General features: G+C 51.6%; 1 protein-coding gene across 5 annotated transcripts in view; it reads right to left on the reverse strand.

Annotated features, from left to right (window-relative positions):
- ERGIC1 (endoplasmic reticulum-golgi intermediate compartment 1) overlaps positions 1 to 22,750 on the reverse strand; it is a 103,766-nt gene that overhangs the window by 7,319 nt on the left and 73,697 nt on the right. For 4 of the 5 annotated variants that reach the window (XM_042992221.1, XM_042992209.1, XM_042992226.1 and 1 more), the window contains 5 exons: positions 18,103 to 18,207; positions 13,214 to 13,274; positions 8,941 to 9,041; positions 6,045 to 6,167; positions 2,602 to 2,792 (listed from right to left, as the gene is read on the reverse strand). In XM_042992221.1, the coding sequence (XP_042848155.1) occupies positions 2,622 to 2,792; positions 6,045 to 6,167; positions 8,941 to 9,041; positions 13,214 to 13,274; positions 18,103 to 18,207 (561 nt within the window). In that variant the 3' untranslated portion in view covers positions 2,602 to 2,621. Of the gene's footprint in view, positions 1 to 2,601; positions 2,793 to 6,044; positions 6,168 to 8,940; positions 9,042 to 13,213; positions 13,275 to 18,102; positions 18,208 to 22,750 lie in introns of those variants that run through there. The other variant, XM_042992216.1, reaches the window with a different exon arrangement.

The raw sequence follows: 22,750 nt of genomic DNA on the forward strand, positions 1-22,750 counted from the left end.
TGGAAAAGGCCCAGAATGAGGAAATAAATAATGAATCGGAGTCCCATCAGATGCTGGTGGCGGCAGACAGACTGGAGCCGTGGATGAGAACACCAAAGCTGTGGCTACGCAGGGGTGGGGGCTGTCGCAGAAGGGAAGCTGATGACTGGGCCCTGGAAAAGTGGGGGAGGAGAGGGTGTGGTGGTCTCCATCCCGTGGTGCCACGCCTGCCGGACCCTCCACTCCCACCCTCTAGCACAGGAGCCTGGTGGGGGAACAGAGCCCTCTCCCCGCCCCCGTTCTTCCAATGGCTGAAGCTGCAAAATACTCCCCCTCCCTCCCCCCAAAAACCCCACCTTGGTTGAGCACCTACTGTGGGCCAGGCCTGAGACGGCATTCTCTTCTGCCTTCTCATTCAATCTTTGCAACTCCTCGGGGAAATGGCGTGATCCCCATTTCACAGATGGGGAAGAAGAGGCTCAGAGAGGGACTGGCCTGTTCAAGGTCACACAACTACCAAATAGGCGAGGGTGATGAGAATCAGGTCAGGAAGGCTGCAAAGGGCCTGCTTTTTTCTGTTAGACCACCGTACTTTACCCGCAACCTGAAGGCTCCTCTCAGTCCCCGCCTTCACACATGAATGGCTTTTTCTCAGTTAAGTTTTATCAAATGTCCTGAAGTAAGGGGACCCCATCAATGAAGTTTAGGAAGTAAGCTGTGTGGCTGTAAAAATAAGTACAGTTTCTAAAAGGGAGCTCGCTCCATTCTGCTATTCCTTTTACGTCTCAGAATCTGCCTTCAAAAAGCAAGCACCAGGAACTTCTGTTGCTACCGAGCTATCTGTGTTCAGACCCAGTTGGAGCAATCTGTCCCTGGTACACAACCTTCTGGAAGAGCTAGCTCTGCTCGAACGTCTGGAAGGATCTGAACCAAAGTTTTTGTCCCCCCCCACACACACATTTCCAGCCCTCAATAACTGAGCTGCTAATGTGGATTCTGTTCCGTTCCTCAGATACTAGGAACTTGTGCTATGGGCATGGACCAAGATGTGCACCCCTCCATCGGTTTGCTCATTGTTTGACACCTATTTATCACCTGCCTGCACTGTCCCAGGTCTGGAGACCAGAGATGATGAAGGCCCCGCCCTGCCTTCCTGGAGCTCATGGTCCGGGTAAGAGAGTTACTTCAAGGGAAGTCTGAGTAGGCGAGATTCAGACCGAGCTACAAAGCTGGTCTCTTCCCAACTCATATTGCTATGCCTGTTTTAAGTTTGTCTCTTCTCAGTTGTTTTTACTGTCTCCCTCTCCCCCACACCCGAGTATCTAATGTCTTTTGTCTACAGCAAATCCTCATAGGCGTCCCAACAGATGAGTGACAGGTAATCAGATTTGGGCAGGAAAATTTGCAAGTCACCAGCCAACCAATCTTAGATGGACAGTTTACATGTGGGTGGTGTTGTTGTTTTAATGATTTGTGTGCATGACTGTGATTTTATCACTCGTGCTCACAACGTCGCCTTGTTTCCTGCTATCACATTTCTTCCTGATTCCCAGTATGGAGTCACTGTATCAAAAGATCCTGGTGTCCTATCAAGGGCTTCATGGTTTCTGGGGACTCTGTTCCTGGGGCATCCTGAAGAGCCTTTGTTTTGGAAGGCAGAGGCTCCCAAGCTAGTGGCAGTGGTGGGGGTGGGGTGGGCGATGTGGCAGAAACAGGCTCTGGCTGGGGCGCCTGGGTGGCTCAGTCGGTTAAGCGTCCGACTTCGGCTCAGGTGACGATCTCGCGGTCCGTGAGTTCGAGCCCCGCGTCAGGCTCTGGGCTGATGGCTCAGAGCCTGGAGCCTGTTTCCGATTCTGTGTCTCCCTCTCTCTCTGCCCCTCCCCCGTTCATGCTCTGTCTCTCTCTGTCTCAAAAATAAATAAACGTTAAAAAAAAAAAAAAAAAAAAAGAAACAGGCTCTGGAGTCAGGTCCCAGCTTTGCCATTTACTGGCTGTGCCCTGGCACAGTTTCTTTAACTCTCTGGGCCTCAGTTAATTCGTACATAAAACAAGAATGATCTCTACCTTGGAGGGCTGCTGGGAAAGTTGAAGGAGATAATTACAGAATTACCCAGTAACAGTAGATGCTTAATAAGTGTAGCTATAGGATCCCTTCTTCAAGCAGCCGTCCCTTGTATATTTCTGAGTATCGACATCCAGGCTAGGCCCTGTGCTGGATGCAGGGGACACTGAGGGGAAACAGACTTGGGGCTCATCATAATCAGGCCTGGCAAGTACAAAGTACAATCTAAAGTTTGGGGAATTATTTTGCTGGCAAGGAGCACCTTGAGGCCAGGGATTACATCGAATGCAGCTACTGAATTGCCATTACCAACTGGTCATTTTTGGTGGGCAAAAACTGTCATGGCCAAACTGATCCAAGTTGATACTTTTTGACTTCTGGCTGTTCCTCCCCGACAGAATAAAACACACAGGGAAAGCGACGTGACACTTCTGAAGTCATCCAATCTGTCACCACAACCCACTTGAAGGCAATCCCAAAAAAGGGGCTTCGGCAAGTGGCAGGGGCAGGGGACAAATGTGCGTGTGTGGGAGGGGGTGCTTTGAAGGGGATCACTTGCATGTTGTTACAAAACATCTGTTTATTCCATTAGTGGTGACATTTTCTGGAATGGCACAAAGTGGAAGTCTGAGCAAGGTGCCCTGGGTGCCCAGAGAGAGAAGCCCCAGGCAGCCTGATGGGGACTTCCAGGAGGAAGGACCCTCCTCTGTTCGGGCTCAGGATGTCCAGTTCCTTTCCAGACCGTGAGACCCTGGAGGAGCGACCTCGGATAAGCCAGGGACTTCATAGGTACAAATGCATCGGGGAGGCCCCACCTGCCCCTCCCCGCCCCACCCACACCCCCTTGAACTACACCCCACCTCATTCCAGCCCACCCACAGCTGCCCCTGCAGCCCTGCAGCCGCCACATGACGACATCCTGGCCTCTGGCCTAAGCCCTCTCTTAAGCAGCCCCTGTGAGGAGCTATTTGCAGAGGCCCCCATTTGGGGCTTGGGGGCTTGGCACACAAGTGTTTGATTTTAAAAAGAGAGAAAGAGAAGTCACAGCAGGTGCCTCCACTTCCATCCTGGCCCCACCCTACCCTGCTAGGGCTCCCGGGGGTCTTTGTGCTGTGTGTGTCTGCCTGTGAGCGTCATCCCCACATCTGCCGCCTCGTGACAAGGGGCTTTGAAGCTCCACAATGACGCCATCTGCCAGGGACAGCCGGTTGGCTCACTTGGGGCTGACCCCACGGTTGCCGGGACGACCATGATGGTGGTGCGGGGCCACCAGGCTAATGATGTCAGGAAGACCCCTGCAGCATGGTCCGTGCTCCGGTGGAGGCGGATGGGACAGAGGTGGAAGAGACGCTGACGGCCAAAGGCAGGAGGAGAAGGCAATGGGGTCATGGAGGTGTCTGGCCTCTGAGTCAGATGGACGGGCTTTTCCCCTGTGACTTCTTGGGACCTCCAGCTCTTAGAAGTCCACCCGCATCAAAAGAGGCCACACGGCCTTCACAAAACATGCTAAGCGGGGCGCCTCTGCACATACTACTCCCTGTGCTAAGACCCTCTCTCCTTCACCCACCTGTCTAGAAAATGTCTCTGCATCCTTCATCCCTGGGTTTCCTTCCCCAAATTTTCCGAACAGAAGGGAGTCTTTGCTACCACAGTGCCCGGTGCATAGCTTCAGTGGAGCCCCTGCTGGGTGGGCTTCCATTCTCTGCATGCCCTCCCCTCTTCCCCACCAGCTGGGAGCAGCTTGAGGGCAGGGATGAAGTCAAATTCGGCTCTCGCCATTGCCAGGCACAGGGACTGGCATGTGGTCAATGCTAGCGAAAGTTTAGCAAATAAATGGAGTCGCTTCGTTTCTCAGCCACCTGCCAAGGGGTTTTCACACTGGGAGCCTCAGCCATCTGGCATGTAGGAGCAAATAAGAAGGGGACATGAAGATCCTTCTAGACCCTACAGTAAGACATGGGCACAGGGGTTTCTCTGCCACTGTCAATGCCATAGCCCCAGGGCCTCAGAGAAGCAGACCACATCTGCACAAACGTACCTACTTGTGTTGTAGTTTCTTACTCTGGGTATGCAGTAAGAGCACTGGGGTAAAAGGAACAACTTGGGGTCCTACCCTGCGGGGCTTTGGGTAAAACCGCTTGCTCACAAGTTCCCCGGCTTTGGGGTCAAAGGGTTTGCGCTTGACCCCGCCAGCAGCTGGCCCAATCTACCTTCGTACCAGATAGTGCATGCAGGACCCCTTGCTGTGCATCCCCCCAGTCTCTATTGTGGGTCTTTGAGTTCTGCTAGTCTGATAGGACCAAGCTGGGTCTGGTATTTTGAATCAAATTCCTCCAGTTTCTAGGGAATTTGGGCACCTTTTCATGGCCAGTATGGTCTCTTCTATGAATGCTCAAGTCCTCACCCATTTTTCTTCATGGTCGCTTAACCTTTTCTTACTGGTCTGTAGGAATTCTTTATATATAAATTCTGAAGATTACTCCTGTCTCGTATGTGTGATGAATACCTTTTTCCAATCTGTGTTGAGTGTCTTAGCTTTCTGTTAGGTGCCCTCTGCTGATTGAAAGTTTTGTGTTTTGTGGAGTCCGAGAATGTTGTGAGGCTCCTAAAAGCACTAGGGTTCTGACACCCTTTGTACCCACATGGCATTCTAGAAGGCAAAAAGCTTCCATTTGATGATCTCCTTTGAGCCCCATGAGGCCTGGGAGGCAGGGAGAGCAGGAACTGTTATTCCTTTTTAATGGGTTATAAGACAGAGATGTTGTTGTGGACATCGGACCTTTTTGCCTCTTAGTATCCACCCCTCTGTTTTCTAGTAACTGACCCCTGATTTTTCTCTTGGGGAGTCCCACCCCCTCATAATGTTTGTCTTCTTCATCTGGCTGGGGTCAGCGGGCTGGAAGTCCTTTCATTCTTTAGGCCACAAGGCTGGCATGGGAATGAGGCAGGGCCAGTGACAGCACTACCTTATCCAGGACTCAGGTCCAATTACTGAGAAAGGGGCACTTTCTATGAGTGAATTCTATTTGAAAATGAAGCCGGTACGGAGGAAAGCAGGATTTTAAAAAAAGCCTATTCTAGACAATATTTGTGCCTGGATACAGCCATGCCTGAGGCTTACTTACCCCTCAAGCCAGCTGGACGTGGGGCTGTCTTTTCTGTAACAGAGTCCTGACTAGTACAAACCTAGTGGGAGCCAGAAATGAAAGATCCGGGACTAAGACCCCTGATCTTCAATCATTATTAAAAGTATAAAGAGGTACAGGAGAGAAGGGCCTCTTAGTCTCAGTCTCCAAATCTGTGAGGTAGGGATAATCACCCCATCTCTTCCACCTCCGCTGCCTCTGGCTTACCAAACATCTCCGGGCCACCTGGCTGAAGCAGGATGCTGCGAGCCTGCTTTTCTGCCCCCAAGGACACTTTGAATGGAAGGCCAGGAAACAGTATACTTAATAGAAATACTCAGTATCAAAGAAAAATGACATCGGCCTGAAGCTGCTTCACAGAAAACTGGACTTGATGAAGACAACGGCAAGAAAGGAAAGAAAAGAGAGAGGGTAAGAGAGAAAGAAAGGGAAGAAGGAAGAGAGAAAATAAAGAGAAGAGAATGCAAGCAGGAAAGAAAGAAAAAACTTGACAATATCAGCAGTTATAGTTGGAAAATAGACATGGGAAAAAAATGAGCTAAACCTTTGCTGTAAATTTTCCACAGAAAAGGATAAACCCTGCTAAACCCATAAAAAAATAAAAAACTGGAGAAAATCACAAACATCTAATTGACCCATATAAAAACCTGCTTAACAAACTAATTAGACTTAGTGATAAACCTCTTTGGAAAATATTTTCTGGATGACATGATTCTGATAACATTTCTAAACATCCTGGGGATCACAACCTCCTGTTTACAGCCTAGGATCCTAGCCCTGCAGGCTGCATCCCGTTCTTTGAGAACCAGGAGTGCTGCCGAGAGAAGGAGCCCACGGCAGGCGCCCCACCTACTCACCGTGGTGATGAACCTGTACAGAGGTTGCCGTCTCTCTGTGTATTTGACCGTGATGGGGCTAAGGTCATAGCGGAACCAGATGGCGGGAATGATGCGGCCTGTGTGGCTGTAGGCTACGTACTCCTGGGGTGAAGGAAGAGAGAACGGGGATGTGAGAATCAGATGTATGAGCCATGTCTCATGGTGGGTGGGGGTTGGAATGCAGAGGGTCCCCCGCCAACCCCTAAGAATGGGCTTTCTTCTCTCCCTCTTGCCTGGAGCCAGACTCTACCAGTTCATCTCACCCCTTTTCCTAGAGGTTCTGCTCTCAGTGTCTGGATGGGCAACATTCCTGGGGACATTTTCAACCCTTTTGGCTGCTTGGAAATTGACCGTATGACCTATGGAAGCTGCACCAGAATCAGAGAGCAGAGATGTAAAAGGACAGGTGTGATTTGGGCTCCATCTGAGTAAAGGCCTACTTCCCCCTTTAACTCCTGGGTATGCAAAACCCATTCATTTACTCATTGATTATTATTTTTTTTAGGTTTATTTATTTTGAGATAGAGAGAGAACAAATGTGAGCGGGGAGGGGCAGAGAAAGAGGGATACAGAAAATCCTAAACAGGCTCCGTGCTGTCAGTGCAGAGCCCCACATGGGGCTCAATCCCACGAACTGTGAGATTATGACCTGAGCCCAAATTGAGAGTCAGATGCCCAGCTGACTGAGTCACCCAGGCACCCCTACTCATTGTTTACTGAGCACCTTTCCCGTGTGCTGGCACCCCTGCTGGCTGCTGGGGACTCTAAGGGTGGTAAGCCCTGCCCCATCCCCAGAGCAGATTGTCAGGGGAGGTAGGTGTCACAATCTGGAAAGGATGCTGATGTAAAAGAGTATCTCCAATACTGCCACATTACGCACGCAGTGATACAGAGACATGGAGTGCTACAGGGCCAGGAACAAATGACCAATTCTCCCCAGGGTTTGTGGAAGGCTTAGTGAAGAGGGGGCATTCTAGGTCACACAGGACATCCTTGGGTGGGTGTGTGTGTGTGTGTGAGATATGAGCATAGAGGCCATGTAGGGAGTGGGCTTCTTCAAAGAAGGAACACAAACTGCAAAGAGAGAGGGACCCTAAGACAAGGCTTCCTGAGACGGCACCTGGCTGGGTAGGATTAGAAGGCGGCTAGGAGCTGAACTGATGTGTGTCCCCTCTGATCTGGGCATTTGCTGGATACCTCTGGGCTACTCTCATTTGTCTACAATAACTGTAGACTGGACTCAACCACAGGGGAGCCCCCAATCCCAAATGCTAGGCCCCAAGCTCTGAGGCTTCTCCAGGGATGATCCAAGACCACCACCCCCCCCGACCCCCGCCCACTGATGGATTGCCATTGGCTCTGACAGGCACGGCCCTGTTTGTTCCCAGAGCAGGCTGGGGCCAAGGCCACAGAGAGAGCTGAGCAAGCTGTCCTGGCTGCTGGGTCTTTGCCAAAGCCTCGGGGGAAGGAGCCTTGGACAAAACAAGATGAGCTTTCTCCGGGGAGAGCTGATGGGGCAGGGTGACTGTCTGGGTCAAAGCCCAGAGATGAGGGATAGAGGAAAATAATGAAAAGTAGCAGCAGTAGGTACCATTTACCCAAAGCCTCCTTTGTGGACAAAGCAGTTTTTAAGACATTGCCTCATTTGATGGCCATCTTATCAGGTGCACCATCCCCATTTTACAAATGAGTAAACAGAGGCATAGAGCAGTTGTGTGACTTGTCCCAGGCCATACAACTAGCAAGTGACTGAGCCGGGTCTGAACCAGCAGTCTGCTCCAGCCCCACCTCTTCTGCTCAGACTGTGTCCACATTCTCCCAGCCACTGGATGTTGTCAGCACCTGACAGTTACAATGAGCTGCCCTTCAAGAAACAGTGAGTGAAAGAAAGAGAACTCGCTTTGGAAAGTTACACCAGAACATCAGCACAGGGACCCCAGGTCGCCCGGGAGAGAGCAGCTCTCAGACCAACAGACTCAAGGGCCCCCGTTCAGACTGAGTGGGTGATGGGATCAAGATGCCAGGCTCTGGAGCCAAAGGAAAACCTCGTTCTAGTCCCCACTTGGCCACTTTGTAGCTCTGTAACTACATCTCAGTGCGTCAGTGGCCAAATCTGTAAAATGGGGACAAACGGAGCTGTCACGGTGACTGAAAATGATGGTGGATGTAGAGAGCTTAGCGTCATAGCTGACCCACAGCTAGTGCTCAGTAAATGGTAGCTACTACTCTATTATTATTAACTGAGCTGAACAATGCATCACCTATAAGGGGTTTAGCAGCCCTGGAACAGAAGAAAAAGGAGAGTCCTGGTGATAAAGGGATCCACTGGGGGTGCCTCAACTAACATGTTTCAAGCATTCATGGTCATTGGCAGGGTCATCTCTGTCGAGGCCAGAGGCTGTCTCAGCTTGAAACAACTGTCAGTCACCCTATTCTGCTGGCTCTGACCATGCTCTGCTGCCCACCAAGGCCTACTTGCTTCTCCATGACTTTGAGTGCTAGGGTCCTAGAACGTTCCTGTTAACCGATGGCCAACTGGTATGATTCAAGGTCCTTGTGATCCTGGATAAAGTGCTTGTACCCTGAGAACCAGAGCATCTGTCGTGTGTTGACCTATCAGGATCCTGAGTCTAAAGGACTGGGGCCAGATGCAAGGCTCTTTCTCAACAGATCACATCCTATGTCCTGGTTAGATTTCCTCCCTTTGACTCTGAGACTGGCCTCTCATCTTTACCCAGGGACAGAACCTGGCCAGAGCAGCCACAGGAAAGGCCCCCAGATAGGACCCAGCGGGAATTCGCTCAGACACTTGTCGCCTCTGCTTTTGGCCAGCAGAGGGTGCAGTTGCACGCAGCTGGGCCCACCAACTGAGTACCTTGTTGGCCACTGTGTACTGGTAAGAGTACCGTTGCTTGCCACTCTTGTCCTCGTAAACCGTGGGCACGATCTTCAAGATGTAGTCGTGGGAGGCGAGAGCTGCAGGAAGGACACAGCAGGATGAGGCAGGGGGACAGGCACTGACCAGCCGGCAGCTCTTTCTATGCCACTTCAATTCTAAACCTGCTTGGCATTGCTGGGAGGCTGTTTCCAAATTTTCATTGCCAAACAGCCCTTCTTCGTTTCCCCCGCTCTGGATACCAGGAATTGAGAGACTCCATCTATCAGGATCTTTACTCCTGCATTGTGTATGATATTAAAATTCTGGAAACAACCCAAATGTCCATCAACAGGGCAACCGTTGAAAGGTGGGTACTGCGAGAAGCCACGCCCCAAGAGGTATTGTTACACAAAAAGAACTAAGTTGCAGAATGGAGTGAATAACCTGTTTCCATGTACTGGGGGGCAGGGAAAACTCACTCTTTATGCAAGAAGGTATAGAATTTTCTAGAAAGACACCCAAGAAACTATTAGCAATTTTAGTCCCTGGGGAAGAAGGCAGGATTTGATAAAGATCACATTTCATTGTGCACCCCCTGGTCCTGTTTGAATATTGTTGCTTTTGAAGCAATAGAAGTTTCAAAAAGAAAGAGCCCACAAACCAGAAAAATAGTATTTACCAAGAATCAATTTCTTTCCCCATTTTCAGTGAACAGAAGATCAGTTCTCCCTCCGCCTGGCCCTGTCTGACCCACCACTGCTGGATGCAGGGAGGCTGCAGAGGGCAGGGACTGTGCCTTACTCATCTCTTGTCCCGGAACCCTGCACAGGGCCTGGCTCAGAGTGCACAGCGTCAAGTGCTTACTAAATGAATGAACGGATGGAGGGATGGCTGGCCGGCCAGAGGTATGAATGGAGAACAGATGAATCAGCTTCTGATAAGCATGAGGTAACCAGAATCAAACACGAGGCGGATAGAATGCTGGCCCAAAGCGGCCAAATGTCACCCAGGAAAGGTATGAATTCCCTTGCACCTTCTGGGAGGTTCCGAGAAGCCCAAAGACCCTTCTGTGGTTGCCTTCTACAGTCTCAGGTCAGGGGTCATGGATATAAAAGTGCACGGGAATTTAGCCTTGAGTTTTCGAATCCTGGCTGAATCAGTTCTGAGTCCTTGGACTCCCTTGCTGTAAGAGGGTAGGGGGTGTAGATGACAGCCATGGCCTCTTCCTGCTAATACTGCATCTTGGTGAGAAAAGGGTAGTGCTTCCTGAATTGTCTTGAGACCTGAGCCCTCTGAAAACCTCAGGAAAGCCCTGCAGCTTCAGGTCTGAGCCCATGAAGATCCCAATACCCCACTTTCTCAAACCTGCTGTGGTCCTCGGGTATCAGGAGCAGTATTTAAAAGGCAGGCCCCTGGGCCTCACCCCTGGAGATCCCTGCTCAGTGGTTCTGGAGTGGGGCTCAGAATCTGCATTTGAGACACAGCACTCCAGATGCCCATCACCCCAGGTTAAAAACTTGAGGGAAGGAAAGAGTGAACGCCTTATGAAAAATCACACTCGTGGAAGTTCTGTTACAATTTGTACAAAATACAGAGGATCCTAAAAAGAAAAAATAAAACCACCCACAAATCCGCCATCCACAGAAAACCATGGCTTCACGTTCTTGCGTATAAACTGCTAGACTTATACATATATTCATGTCTTCCTAAAATTCGATCATACCGTACCTTTTTTCTAAGTACTAAACACCACAGATACCATTTTAGGCCCAAGACACAGAAAGTAAGCTCTGTAAGTGTTTCTTTTATTTGCTGCAAAATCCTCTAGCACAGGGCCTGGCACATAGTACGTCCTCAATAAACGTTTGCTGCCTGAATGCCAGCAGAGGTCTGACACATCATGGTCAGTGGCTGCACGCAACTCCCAGGGCAGACCCGTAAATGTACTCAACCGACCCCCCCCCCCGACCCCGTGGCTAGACACTGACGCTGTTCCTCATTTGCACTCTTGTAAACAATGACCTAATGAACATTATTTTCCTAAATCTGTGCACACTCTCTTAATTATTTCCTTAGCTTACTCTCCTATGAGTAGAAATGATGACTCAAAGGCAATGACCATATTTAGGGCCTTTGATACCCTTTGCCAAATGCCCACTAGAGACACCGCACCTAATTCCACCCACATGGAGTCCTCGTCAGTGGACCCCCTCCAAGGGGCTGCTGGCTCCCACCTGATCCTGTCAGGCCCACATGCCCTTTCGCTCCCTCCCAACAGCTTATTATGGAAAAATTCAAACACAGAAAAAATGGGGAATCATATTATGAGCCCCACATACCTTATTCCCCAGATTCAGCAATTAACAACACACGGCCGATTTTTTCATCCCTACCCTACTGTTCCCCCCCCACCCCATTTTCTTTTGAAGCAAATCCCAGACATCACATCAATCCATCCACAGATATTTTAGTTATGTCTCCATAAAAGATAAAGACTCTTAAAAAACAAAACACAACAACCACAATGTCATCATCATGGCTAAAACATCAACAATCACTCCTCAGGAGGAAAACAGGTCACTCCAAGTGGGGGTTACTTGAGACAAGATGCTCAGGGAGGGCCTCTCGGAGGTGGTGGCTTTTGAGCAGAGACCTATATGACAGCCCTCAGTGGGAAGGTCTGGGAGCAGAGAGGGCAGGCAGCAAAGGCAAAGCCCTGGCAGGGACACCAAGCTGGAGGGCCGAGGGAAGGAAAAGCCAACCCTACCCCTGGCTGCCTGTTGTCTGATCTAATGCATTTTCCTTCCCACGGAAGCCAGCCCGGGATGGCTTTCGTCACTAGCCCTGGGGCAGGCAGGGTTTTCTGCGCATACACTCTGGTTCCTTCCTCGCTCGGTTCTATTTCAGTATCAGGCCGCCGAGGGGTCCATGCTAACTGCAAGTGCACGTGGATGGCCGCCTTGGCACGGTGTGCTGCCCTTACCCAGAACTGCAACGACTACACCATCACCCGAAGGATCATCACCCTCACTTACAATCAGACATTTGCATGAAAAGAAGAAGGCACTGCTCACACTCAAATGCTGCAGGAGGCGGCACGGAACGGGCGCGCACCCAGGGGGAAAGCAACAGGATAATGTAAATAAAGCAAATACCGCAAATATCACAGACATTACCGGAATGGTAAAAAACTAGAAAAAAATAGGCATTTTCCATGAGAAGACAATGCCTTAATAGAGCACAGCAGAGCTGCTAGATGGGCAACCATGCCTCTGTCACCACTGGAAAAACTGTACAAAAATTGTGGTTAACGTAACAATGTCAAGTACAAAAATCAGAAGGTAAACTGCCGTCTACTTGCTTTGAAAAAATGACCTCTGCTGATGGACAAGGGTTCACGGGGACACGGAGAAATGAAAAGTGTGATTTGTTGTGGGGCGGGGGGGAAGGGTAGGTCATGGACAGCTGTTTTCTTTTGGGTGAATTTCTGACTATCAGAATATCAGTGTATTTTAAGAAACAATGCGAAAAGCCTTATGGGTAAAAAAAAAAAAGTGAGCTCAGGTGAGGAAATAAGTCAAGGTAACCTGTCTTGCAGGATCCAGCGGATGAATGCATTTAAGCAGACACGCCACCTGGACCCATTCTGTGCGTGCATCCGTGGCCCTAGGTGTGTGCACATGTGCATGTGTAGGTGTGTAAACATTCATTAGATGAGGCCACAGACAGGTGTGTACATACGTGTGTCAGCGTGTAAAGACATGGGGCCCTCTTTACTTAGGGCCAAGATGCCAGAATGCTGAGGGGGTAGACAGCTCAGGGAGGGGGCACTGGTGGGTGGGAGGGGCTCAACCAGGAGGAGAGTATGGGGTTGGGGGGCGGCCCAGGTGGTCAGACCTGACTGGGCCATCCACAGCCCTGTTCTCACAGTGCCACTGGAACCAAAATAAATTCTGGCTCTGCCATGACTCCCTGTGGGGATCTTAGGGGATTATATTGCCTAAGAACAATCACGTGGCATGAGAACAATAATGATGATAATAGCTGGTATTCACTGAGCACTTATGATGTTGCCTAGGGCTGTCACATACTTTCCCCGGGGGGCACAGGTCCCCTCCTTTGTAAGACGGGGCTGGTTCCACCTTCCTCACAGGCCAGCTGTGGGAACGAACGAAGCATTAACAGCTCTGCTCACGGTGAGTGCTTGATAAATAAACGTTCCCTTCTTCTCCCCCTTTCCCTGCCCCCAGTTGGGATATGGGATACATACGGTTGGAGGTGAGTCTGTCTGCTCCCCCGAGAGCGTTGAAAGCTCCATGGACATTCTGGACCTGTGGAGAAGCACAGTGAGGGGGCTGACCTCAGAATGCCACCACCTCCAGGTATAGCCCTGGCCGTGAGGGGATGGCCAGGTGCGACCTGGTTTAGGGACCTTACCCAGCATGGTCTGTCTCGTAGAGAAGGTGTGGGGAGCAACAGAGAGACACGGGACGGGTCTGGCACCTGGCAGGCACTAGCTTGCTTCCCATCTTGGGTACCTCTAATGTGCCACTCTGTCCTGTGTACTTCTAGCCATCTCATTTAATGTCCCTAATGATGTACTGTTGACCCCATCTTACAGAAGAGCAGACCAAGGCTTGGAGAAGCACTGAAACTTGTCCAGCATCACACGGCTGATAACTGGCTGAGCCAAACTCCAAATTCAGGTATCTGACCTCAAGCCTGAGCTCTTTCCATCAAGGCACTCAGGAAATACAAGTGCAGGTGTCTAGGTCCCAGCACACGCCTCCTGAGATCCTCTACAGCTCACAGTTCTCTGAGGACCCAGGGCTGCTGGCCTCACTGTATTTGCTACAGAGAACATGGAGCAGTTGTGGGGCTGAAGGCCACACCCTACCTATTCCCTGATGATGAGGGGAAACCACGTCAGCCATAGGAAAATCTAAAGCAGGGCAAGGCATGGGGCACATGGGGCATGCCACCATGGGCATGGTTAACAGGAGTTGCCAACGTAGACACGCTGGAGGGCTTCTTGGAGGCAGTGACACTGACACCCAGGAAAGTGGGAAGTTAATCAGGCAAGCAGCATGTGTGAAGGCATGAGCCTAGAGACTGAGGAATAAACAGAGGCCTGTGTGGCCCCAGAGGAAGGAGGTAAGAAGCAGGAAGTAGGGAGGTCAGAGAGGTAGGTGAGAACAGGCTCCTGCAGAGAGGGCCACTTCAGGAACAGTGGGAAGTAGCTGGGTGGCCTGATCTTTGATCCTGGTCTCAGGTGGCTGACGTCTATCGAGCACTTAACAGAGCTGCATACCATTAACAAGTCCAAAGAAAAGGAAAATCTGTCCAGTGCTGCCTTAGGGAATGACAATCTGACGACTTGGTTTCTAACCCAAGAAAATGGTGGTTATGGACACGAGAGCGAGAATGTTCCCTCCCACAGTCACGTGTCATGGTTTTATCTCACATTCATTTGTACGATCACTTGATTAACTTCTGTTTTCCCCTCTAGACTGTAGGTTCCACAAGAGCAGGGACCGTGCTTGTCCTCAGCAACGTGCACAAGGCACATCATGTGCCTAATAGGTGCTCGAGAAATATTTGTTGCATGGATGATGGATAATGGATGGGTAGATGGAGCCTCAGTTGTTTTGGGTTTTTTCCACTTAAAGAAAATCCTATTTCCACCATAACCATGACCAAGAAGAAGGCTGTTACTGCCCTGTTCTGTCCACAGCACACAACAACACAAGACCGCCCCCTCTCCTACCCATCTGTCCCCTTCCTTTCTCCCTGCTACCCAGCCTCAGTCCGCGCCCTGGCTCCCCTGGCCCTGGCTACAGCCCTTCCGTCACCTCCACTCTGGCCTCACGGCCATCCTCCACATAGCAGGCGGGTGCTCTAACACACCAACCTGCCCGAATCTAGTAAAACTCAGCTCTCTGCTCCCATTCCAGGACACTTCCGCGCCCTCTCTTCCACCTCCGAGGAGCGCTCACTTCCCAGGCTTCATTACAGAACACCATTCTGACGATGTGGACACCTGCTGATTCATTTTTTCTAAAATAACCTTGCGGCTCTTTTATATGAAAATGACCAACTGGGCGTGTCATAGAGTGGGAGATGTGGGAGATGCCCCTTTGCCCATGAGACTTCCCTGTGAGCCTGGCCAAATCCTCACTCTCAGGGCTTGACTTACATGTCACCTGAGAGGTCACCTCCCTGACCTCCCAGGCTGGGAGGTACCCTGTCCCTGTTCCCATATCACTGCCCAGATGATATGCTCATACCTCTGCCCCTCTGCCTCTCTTGTCCTTAGCCCTCCTTGTCCTATATCATCATGTTTATTTGTTTGATCTTTTCTTCTTTTGAGAGCAAGAACCCTGTATTGTTTACCCATCATGTAGCCCCAGGGCCTGGCACAGAGCAGAAATTTCAAGAGGGTCTGACGGATCCATGACTATACGGGGCACAGTGACAGAAGACCTGGGGCCAGACATGTCTGGTTTCTTAGAAGCTGTGTGACCTTGGGCAAGCTACTGAATCCCTCTGACCCAGTTTTCTCATCAGGAAAAATAAATGCCATCCAGTATCCTGGAGGGGAGTTTTTGTGAGGATTCAACAAGATATCATCTGTAATGTTGCTCTCTAAGTAAGAAAGTGCAGGCTTCCGGGGTCAAAACCTCCCACAGGGAAGGAGTGTGGTGTGGTACAAAGACTGGGTTTGAACTCTGCCGGTGCAGAGCTGAGTGACCCTGGACTCACGACTCCACGTGTCAGTTTCCTCCTGTGCCCACTAGAGTTCACAGAGACCACCTTCCCAGGGCTGTGGTGCAGATTTGGTGAGCTGGTGGGTCCAAAGGCAGCTAAGAGACTGCCCAACACCTAGTATATGGAGGGCCCACTGCCTACTACATGCTTGTGGTTTGTCAGCTACTGTCCCACTGGGGGTGGTGACCACCCCACATCCTGTCTCCTTCATGGCCGTGTGAGCCCCTCAAGGGCTGGCAGCATGCTTTTTTTTTTTGTTTAATTTTTTAATGTTTGTTTATTTCTGAGAGACAGAGAGAGACAGAGTGTGAGCAGGGGAGGGGCAGAGAGAGAGGGAGACACAGAATCTGAAGCAGGCTCCAGGCTCCGAGCCGTCAGCACAGAGCCCGACGCGGGGCCTGAGCTCACAAACCGCGAGATCATGACTTGAGCCGAAGTCGGACGCTTAACCGACTGAGCCACCCCGGTGCCCCAGGGCTGGCAGCACGCTTTATCTTGCAGGGCCTGGTGCAGAGTGAGGGTACAAATAGCAACAACAGTGGTAATAGCTCATTTCACTGACCACTTACTCTGTGCCTGGCACTGTTCTAAGGGCTTTGTGTGCATGAATTTGTTTTATCTCCACTACAATCCTATCAGGCGGGTACTATTACTGACCCAATTTTACAGATGGGATAACTGAGGCCCACCAGGAATAAATACTTTATCCAAGGTCACACAACTAGTAAGTGGTGGAGCCACGATTTGAATCCAGAAAGACAGGCTGGGAACCTCCACACGACAACCCCCTGAATGGAGAGATGGGACGATATGCGTGGTGAACCCTGTGTGAAGTGAGTCCATAGTCCTGGGGCAGGCCGAGTGTGTAGTTAGGGAGTCTGGCTCATGGCACTCAGGGAGGCCAGGATTTCTCTGTTCCTAAGCCCTATCTCCAAGAGGAAAAATCTCTGTGATTTCCAAAGGGACTGGAAAGGTGATGATTGGGCCACTCAGGCCGGGCACAAGGGGCCACCAGGAAAGAAGCACGAGCCACGTGCAGTGGAGAGAGGAGGTATGAGCATGCACACGTGCTTAAAGGGCAGTGTGCACTCAAGAGGGTGCATGGGGACGCAGAACCAGCAGTGTGGCCCGAAACCAGACTGTTGATTCAAACCCAGGCTCTGTGACAGACTGCACCCTCCCTGTGCCTCAATTTCCTCACCTGTAAAATGGAGAAAATAAAGTACCCACCTCTTGGGCTGCTAAGCATGAAGAAGGTCATGCTTATAAAGAACAGTGCTTGGCAGGTTCACGTGAGTGGGGCAGTGCAGGCACGAGCGTGTATGTGAGACCTTCCAACGTGGGTGAGCCTGCGCACTTCCGGGTGGTGTGTGTGAGCTGTGTTTGTGCAAGGGTCTGAGTGTGTGTCCACCTGGTATGTGTGCTTAGGGATGGATCTTAGGGTGTACGTAGGAGCACAGGTATGTCTGGGTATACCTTTCAGTGTGTGTGATGCGTGTGTGCATATAAGTGGCATAATGTTGTATGTGCTGGGCTTGCGGGCCTGTGTGAGCCCCATGTGCACACCACCATTCCTGGAGGGACCCCACCCCCCAGCACCCTCAACCAGGATCTGGGATTGTCATCAAGCAAGGCTTGGGGGCAGGACCTGGGGTCCCGATCCCAGCACTGTGGCTGGAGCAATGACTTCCCCGCTCTGAGCCTCAATTCCAGAATCCACCTTTAGGACCACGGTGAGCGGTAGAAAAAAGAAAGAACATCCAAGCTCCCCTGCCTGCGGCTGGTAGAGAGTGGGGGGGGGGGGCGCGCCTGTGTTCCGTCCCCTCACACTGCTGCCATGGGTAGGGAGCTGCTGGGCCAGGCCCGCTGAAGGCGGCCCTCTCCATCATGACAAGGACTATCAGAAGGCTTTGTCCACTGTGTTACCCCTATTTAGTGGCCGTGGGTACTGGGCTGGAAGGCAGAAAGGGCCACAGAGGGGAGCGGGCCGGACTCTGGCATCAAACAGATCTGCTGGCAGACCCTGGACAAGAGGCTTCTCTGGGCCCAGCTCCATGACTGTAACACGCGGTGCCTCCTTGTGCCTCATAAGGCTGTGCCAGCACGGAGAAAGCACCAGCGCTTAGTACTTGCTCATGAAAAGCAAGTCCCTTTCCCTAGCCTCCAGGTCTCAACCCAAGGTTCCAAGTCCAGTGCACTGTCAATAAAACTGCAGTCGCATGCCCAGAAGGAATGATACAGAGGAGCTGTTTGATGGAGCAGAGACTCAGAGGAGGTGACCCCTCTACACGTCATCTCTCTGTGCCCAGAGAGGACAGAAGGCTCCGGGTGACACAGCCGCCTCGCTGTATGCCCACCCCAGTCATGTCACCTTGAGTGTGCCCTGCTCACCTGCAGTGTGTCCCCAAAGGAGAGCTTGTGGATGACATGGGTCATGTCCGGGTTCTGTGGCTGGGCTGTGGCACTGTGTGTAGACACGTGGAAGTTGCCTGGGACCTGGGGGGAGAGATACAGGTTTCAGGAGTGTCGTTGGCTGCCGCAGAGGGTGGGCTGCAGGTCTTCACTCTGGTGTCGGACAGCTCTGGATTTGGATCCCAGCCTGGTCCAAGCCATGGGACTCTGAAGGAGCCGCCGCCCTTCCCTGAGCCTCAGGTTCCTCATCCGTAGAATGGGCGCAGTAGCAGAAGCTACCAGAGGGGGCTGCTGGGATTATGGGAGGAGGAAATACATGTGAGGCATCCAGCTGGGCCCCTGGCACAGGCCAGAGCTCGAAATGGCAGCTGCCCACCAACTTCCTGGCTGTCGGCCCCATAGCAGGTTGAGGCCCACGGACCAACCGAACCTGCTCAAAATCCAAATCAACACCACCGTTCACCCCAATTTGCCCCATCACCTTAGGCTGGGGGATCCTTGAAGGCACGGCTGTGGTGGCCTCCTCTCCTCCCTGGGCCTTGAGGCCCTGGCAGAGGACAGCCCAGGAGAGGCACTGATATCCTGTGACCAGGACCTCCCTGGGTTCTGCTGGGGCATCTCTGTTGCACTAAAAGGCCCCTCCTCCACCAAGCTACTCAGGCCAAGCCCTTGGGATCATCCTGGCCCCCTACCTTTCCCTCACACCTGGCCTCCTGCTCACCAGGAAAGGCTGTCAGCTCCACCCTCACGACATGTAGCACCTGACCTTCCCAAGCCTCCAGTGCTCCCCTGGGGCAGCTTCCTCACTGGGCCCCCAGCTTGCACCCTTGGCACCCACAGGCCCTCCCCCAACAACAGCCAGAGGGGTCCTTCTGAACCCTACCTCTGATCGTGTCACTCCTCTGCTCACAACCTCCTTTGTGTACTCCCTCTGGCCGGGAACGGCCTACCGTGGAGGTCCTACCTCGGTCCTTCGTACCTCTGACCCCTTCCTGGAACCCTCTTTGACATGGCTCTCCCCTCCCTGTTTTCCCTCAGGCCTCTGCTCGGGGAGCCCCCTGACCCCGATTCCCCAAACCCTTTGGTCTGCTAAAGCACTCAGAAACACCTGCCACCGTATCTTTATCTCGTTCTATTCTGCTTCCTCACCGGGGAACGTAAGCTCCACGCTGGTAGGGAGTTGTGTCTGATTTGCTCTGCACTCCCCAGACCCTGGTAGATGCCCACTACATTAGGTACTGGATGAACGAACAAACCAAAGAAAGACATTAATTCTTAAAATAGCATTTGTGGGGCACCTGGGTGACACAGTCAGTTAAGTGTCTGACTCTTGATCTCGGCTCAGGTCATGATCTCGCGGTTCATGAGATGGAGCCCCGCACCGGGCTCTGTGCTGATGGTGCAGAGCCTGCTTTGGATCCTGTCTCTCCTTCTCTCTGCCCCTCCCCCACTTGTGCTCGCCCGCTTGTGCTCTCTCGCGCGCGTTCTCTCTCTCAAAATAAATAAACATTGAAAAACTGTTCTAAATAAAAAGTAAATTCTGGAAATAGCATTTTTGATTGTGACATCTGGTAATTTCTATTCTACAGAAAAGAAAACTAAGGCTTGGAATAGTGAAGACACTTGCTAAGAAACATGCCAAGAGCTGTGGTTTGAACTCAGGGATGCTGGCCTCCAGACTCCGCACACTGAAGCTGGACATGATACTCCCTCCTGCCATTTACCTCAGCAGCCCTGGGTTGATGGCCACACGCAGCCATCCTTTGGGACGTGCTGGTTTTGGGAAGACAGCTCAGACAAGAACCTGACCCTGGACGAGCCTCTGGCCTGTGGTGACACAGGTCTGGAACAGAAAATGAGACTGCGTGACCCACACCGGACCAGAGAGATGTAGACCGTGGGGGCCGTGGGGAGGGCCCCCAACTCAGTTGGGAGTGTTCCGAGAGGGCTTCTCAGCAGAAAGGACCCTGTTGTGCTAAGGCTGTAAAAATGAGTCTGCAGTACTCGGGAAGAGGGGGAAAGGCATCAGAGCTGATGGGTCAGCATGACGAGTACGGAGGTCAGAAACTGCCCGGTTGGTGGGCACGTGTAAAGAACTAGAACGGTCTGCAGGGTGGTAGCGGCAGAAAATAAAGAGGCATAAGAGGGAGATGGGGCGGTTCAGTAAAGGCCCCAAATGCCATGCTGAAAACGCAGTTTATTTTATTCCAGTTCAACGAACTGCATCAGAGGAAGGAATATGGCTTAGAGCTTCCGGCTAAGCAGCAGTCCATCAAAGTCTGCTTGTTTGGTAAGCATGCCTGTTCCGAACACAAAGCTGTGGGCTGCTCATAGAAGTATTCCTGTCCTCACTAGGGCCTGGGCTTTGGACTCACCAGGAAGGTACCAGGCTGACAGGGTACGGCCTGGCCTCGGCTCACAGGTGAGGCTAGAACGGAGCCTGAGACGTGGGCCTCAGGGGCCCAATTACCCATGGTAGAATAGCAGCTGAGCTCCACACTCCAGTCCAGCCCCACTTCTCAGCTGGGGCGCCTTGGGCAAGGTCAGTAACCTGTGTGCCTCAGTTTCCCCATCAGCAAGATGGAGACACTAGCTGCAAAAGGTTACTGAGAGGATGAAACAAAGTGGGGAGTGCAAAGCCAATGGCAGCTGTTATTGGGCTGGGTTCCTAGCATGAACGTGTTCGTCATCAGAGCCAGGACAGAAGAACCCTCCTGGAAGACAGAACCACATGTACACAGGCAGGGCATGGGGAAAAGCCCACTGTATCTTAATAAAATATGTTTAAACTTTATTTTTACTTATATAAATAATAAATTATACATTAATATTATAAAAAAAGGCACATGATCGGGGGGCCTGGGTGGCTCAGTCAGTTAAGCATCTGACTTGGGCTCAGGACATGATCTCACAGTTCATGAGTTCGAGCCTCGTGTCGGGCTCTGTGCTGAAAGCTCAGAGCCCGGAGCCTTCTTTAGATTCTATGGCTCGCTCTCTCTCTCTGCCTCTCCCCCACTCTGTGTTTCTCTCTCTCAAAAATAAACAAAACATTAAAACAAAAATTAAAAGAAAAAAAAAGGCACATGATCAAGTGAGGACTAAAGGTCCCGTTGTCTATCACCTCTGGAAGAAACCAATAGTGCCCAGCACGTGTCCTTTGGCGTTCTTCCCTGAAGTGAGTGACACGGGGCCTCCGGTGGGCAGAGTTCAGAATGGGGTTTGGAGGCTGGGCCTCACGCTCCCAGAGTGAAGTGAGTCAAGGAGGCTGGCTCCCGCGCCATCTGCCACCCGCTGCCTCCCCCCGAGGCTGTGACTCAGTGACCCACTCCCCCTCCACAAGGAATCCATCACAGGTGGCTGACTCATGCCAGCACACGCTGGGCTGAAGAAAGAAACGACGACGCTTTTAGAGCCTGTGACTTAGGAACCTACGTCAGTGTCTCTGATAGATTTTAGAAGCATATAGATGGAGCCAGGCCCCAAACCCGGGCCCATCCTGCCCTCCTCCTGGGGGCTGGCTGATTAAGCGAGGAGTCTGGGCTGCTGGGGGCTGCCGGGGCAGCCTGGAACACTCGAACTTGGACATCTGACTGCTGGCCAACTTCCTGATGGACAGATAAGGAAGCCACGGGGCAAGTGTAAGCCTGATGCTGGGAGATAAAGGGGTGGGGGCCAGCTACTAACCTCACCCATCATCAGGGCACACCGTCACGCTGGCTTTCTTGTCTGAGCACTGCCTGACTGAGAGCTCCTAGGAGGCAGGAACCCTGAACACAGGAAGAGTGGGAGTCTCCACTCCCTGCAAGGGTACGAGGACAGAGGGTGGCCTGAGCCGTGACCTGGAGTGAATGGACACCAGTGGTCACAGCTCGTGTGACCAAGATGCTGGCAAGAAGAAGCAACAGGGGGGCGCAGGGGGAGAGCAGGGGCCCGGTGCCAGGCTTCCTGGGTTCAAAACCTACTTAATCTCTTTGGCCTCAGTTTCCTCAGAGCTGCTGCAAGGAGTATGTAGGTTAATACAGGAAAGGGCCAGGTAAGAACCCAATCGGTGGTAGCCATAAGGCAAGGGCCAGCTTCACACTTTCCTAGAATCCCTGGCCCTCGCCAGCCAGAGAAGACCAATTTCTTGAACGCCATCCACGCACATTTTAGGAGCACACCTGCACCCAGGTGACAGTGGGTGCCAGCTGATGAGATCACGGATGCTCCCACTGATGGGAGATAAAGCAGGCCAGGGAAAGGGCACCGAGGCTTGTTCCCATCCCCACAGAGTTAATTAAGTGCTTTGTATTTTATTAAAAAAATTTTTTTTAATGTTTATTCATTTTTGAGAGAGAGAGAGAGAGAGAGAGAAAGCAGGCGAGGGGCAGAGAGCAGACTCTAGGCTCTGAGCTGTCAGCACAGAGCCTGACACGGGGCTCAAACCCATGAACCGTGAGATCACGACCTGAGCTGAAGTAGGATACTTAACTGACTGAGCCACCCAGGTGCCCCAAATGCTTTGTATTTTAATTTGCTCATGTCTTACAATCTGTGAGGGCAATGTTATTATCCCCATTTTTCAGATGCAGAAACTGAGGCTTAGAGAGGCTAAACTGCCCAGAGTCATTCATTCAATCAGTGAGCA

Source organism: Panthera tigris, chromosome A1 (genome assembly GCF_018350195.1).
Source record: "Panthera tigris isolate Pti1 chromosome A1, P.tigris_Pti1_mat1.1, whole genome shotgun sequence".
Lineage (NCBI taxonomy): Eukaryota > Metazoa > Chordata > Mammalia > Carnivora > Felidae > Panthera > Panthera tigris.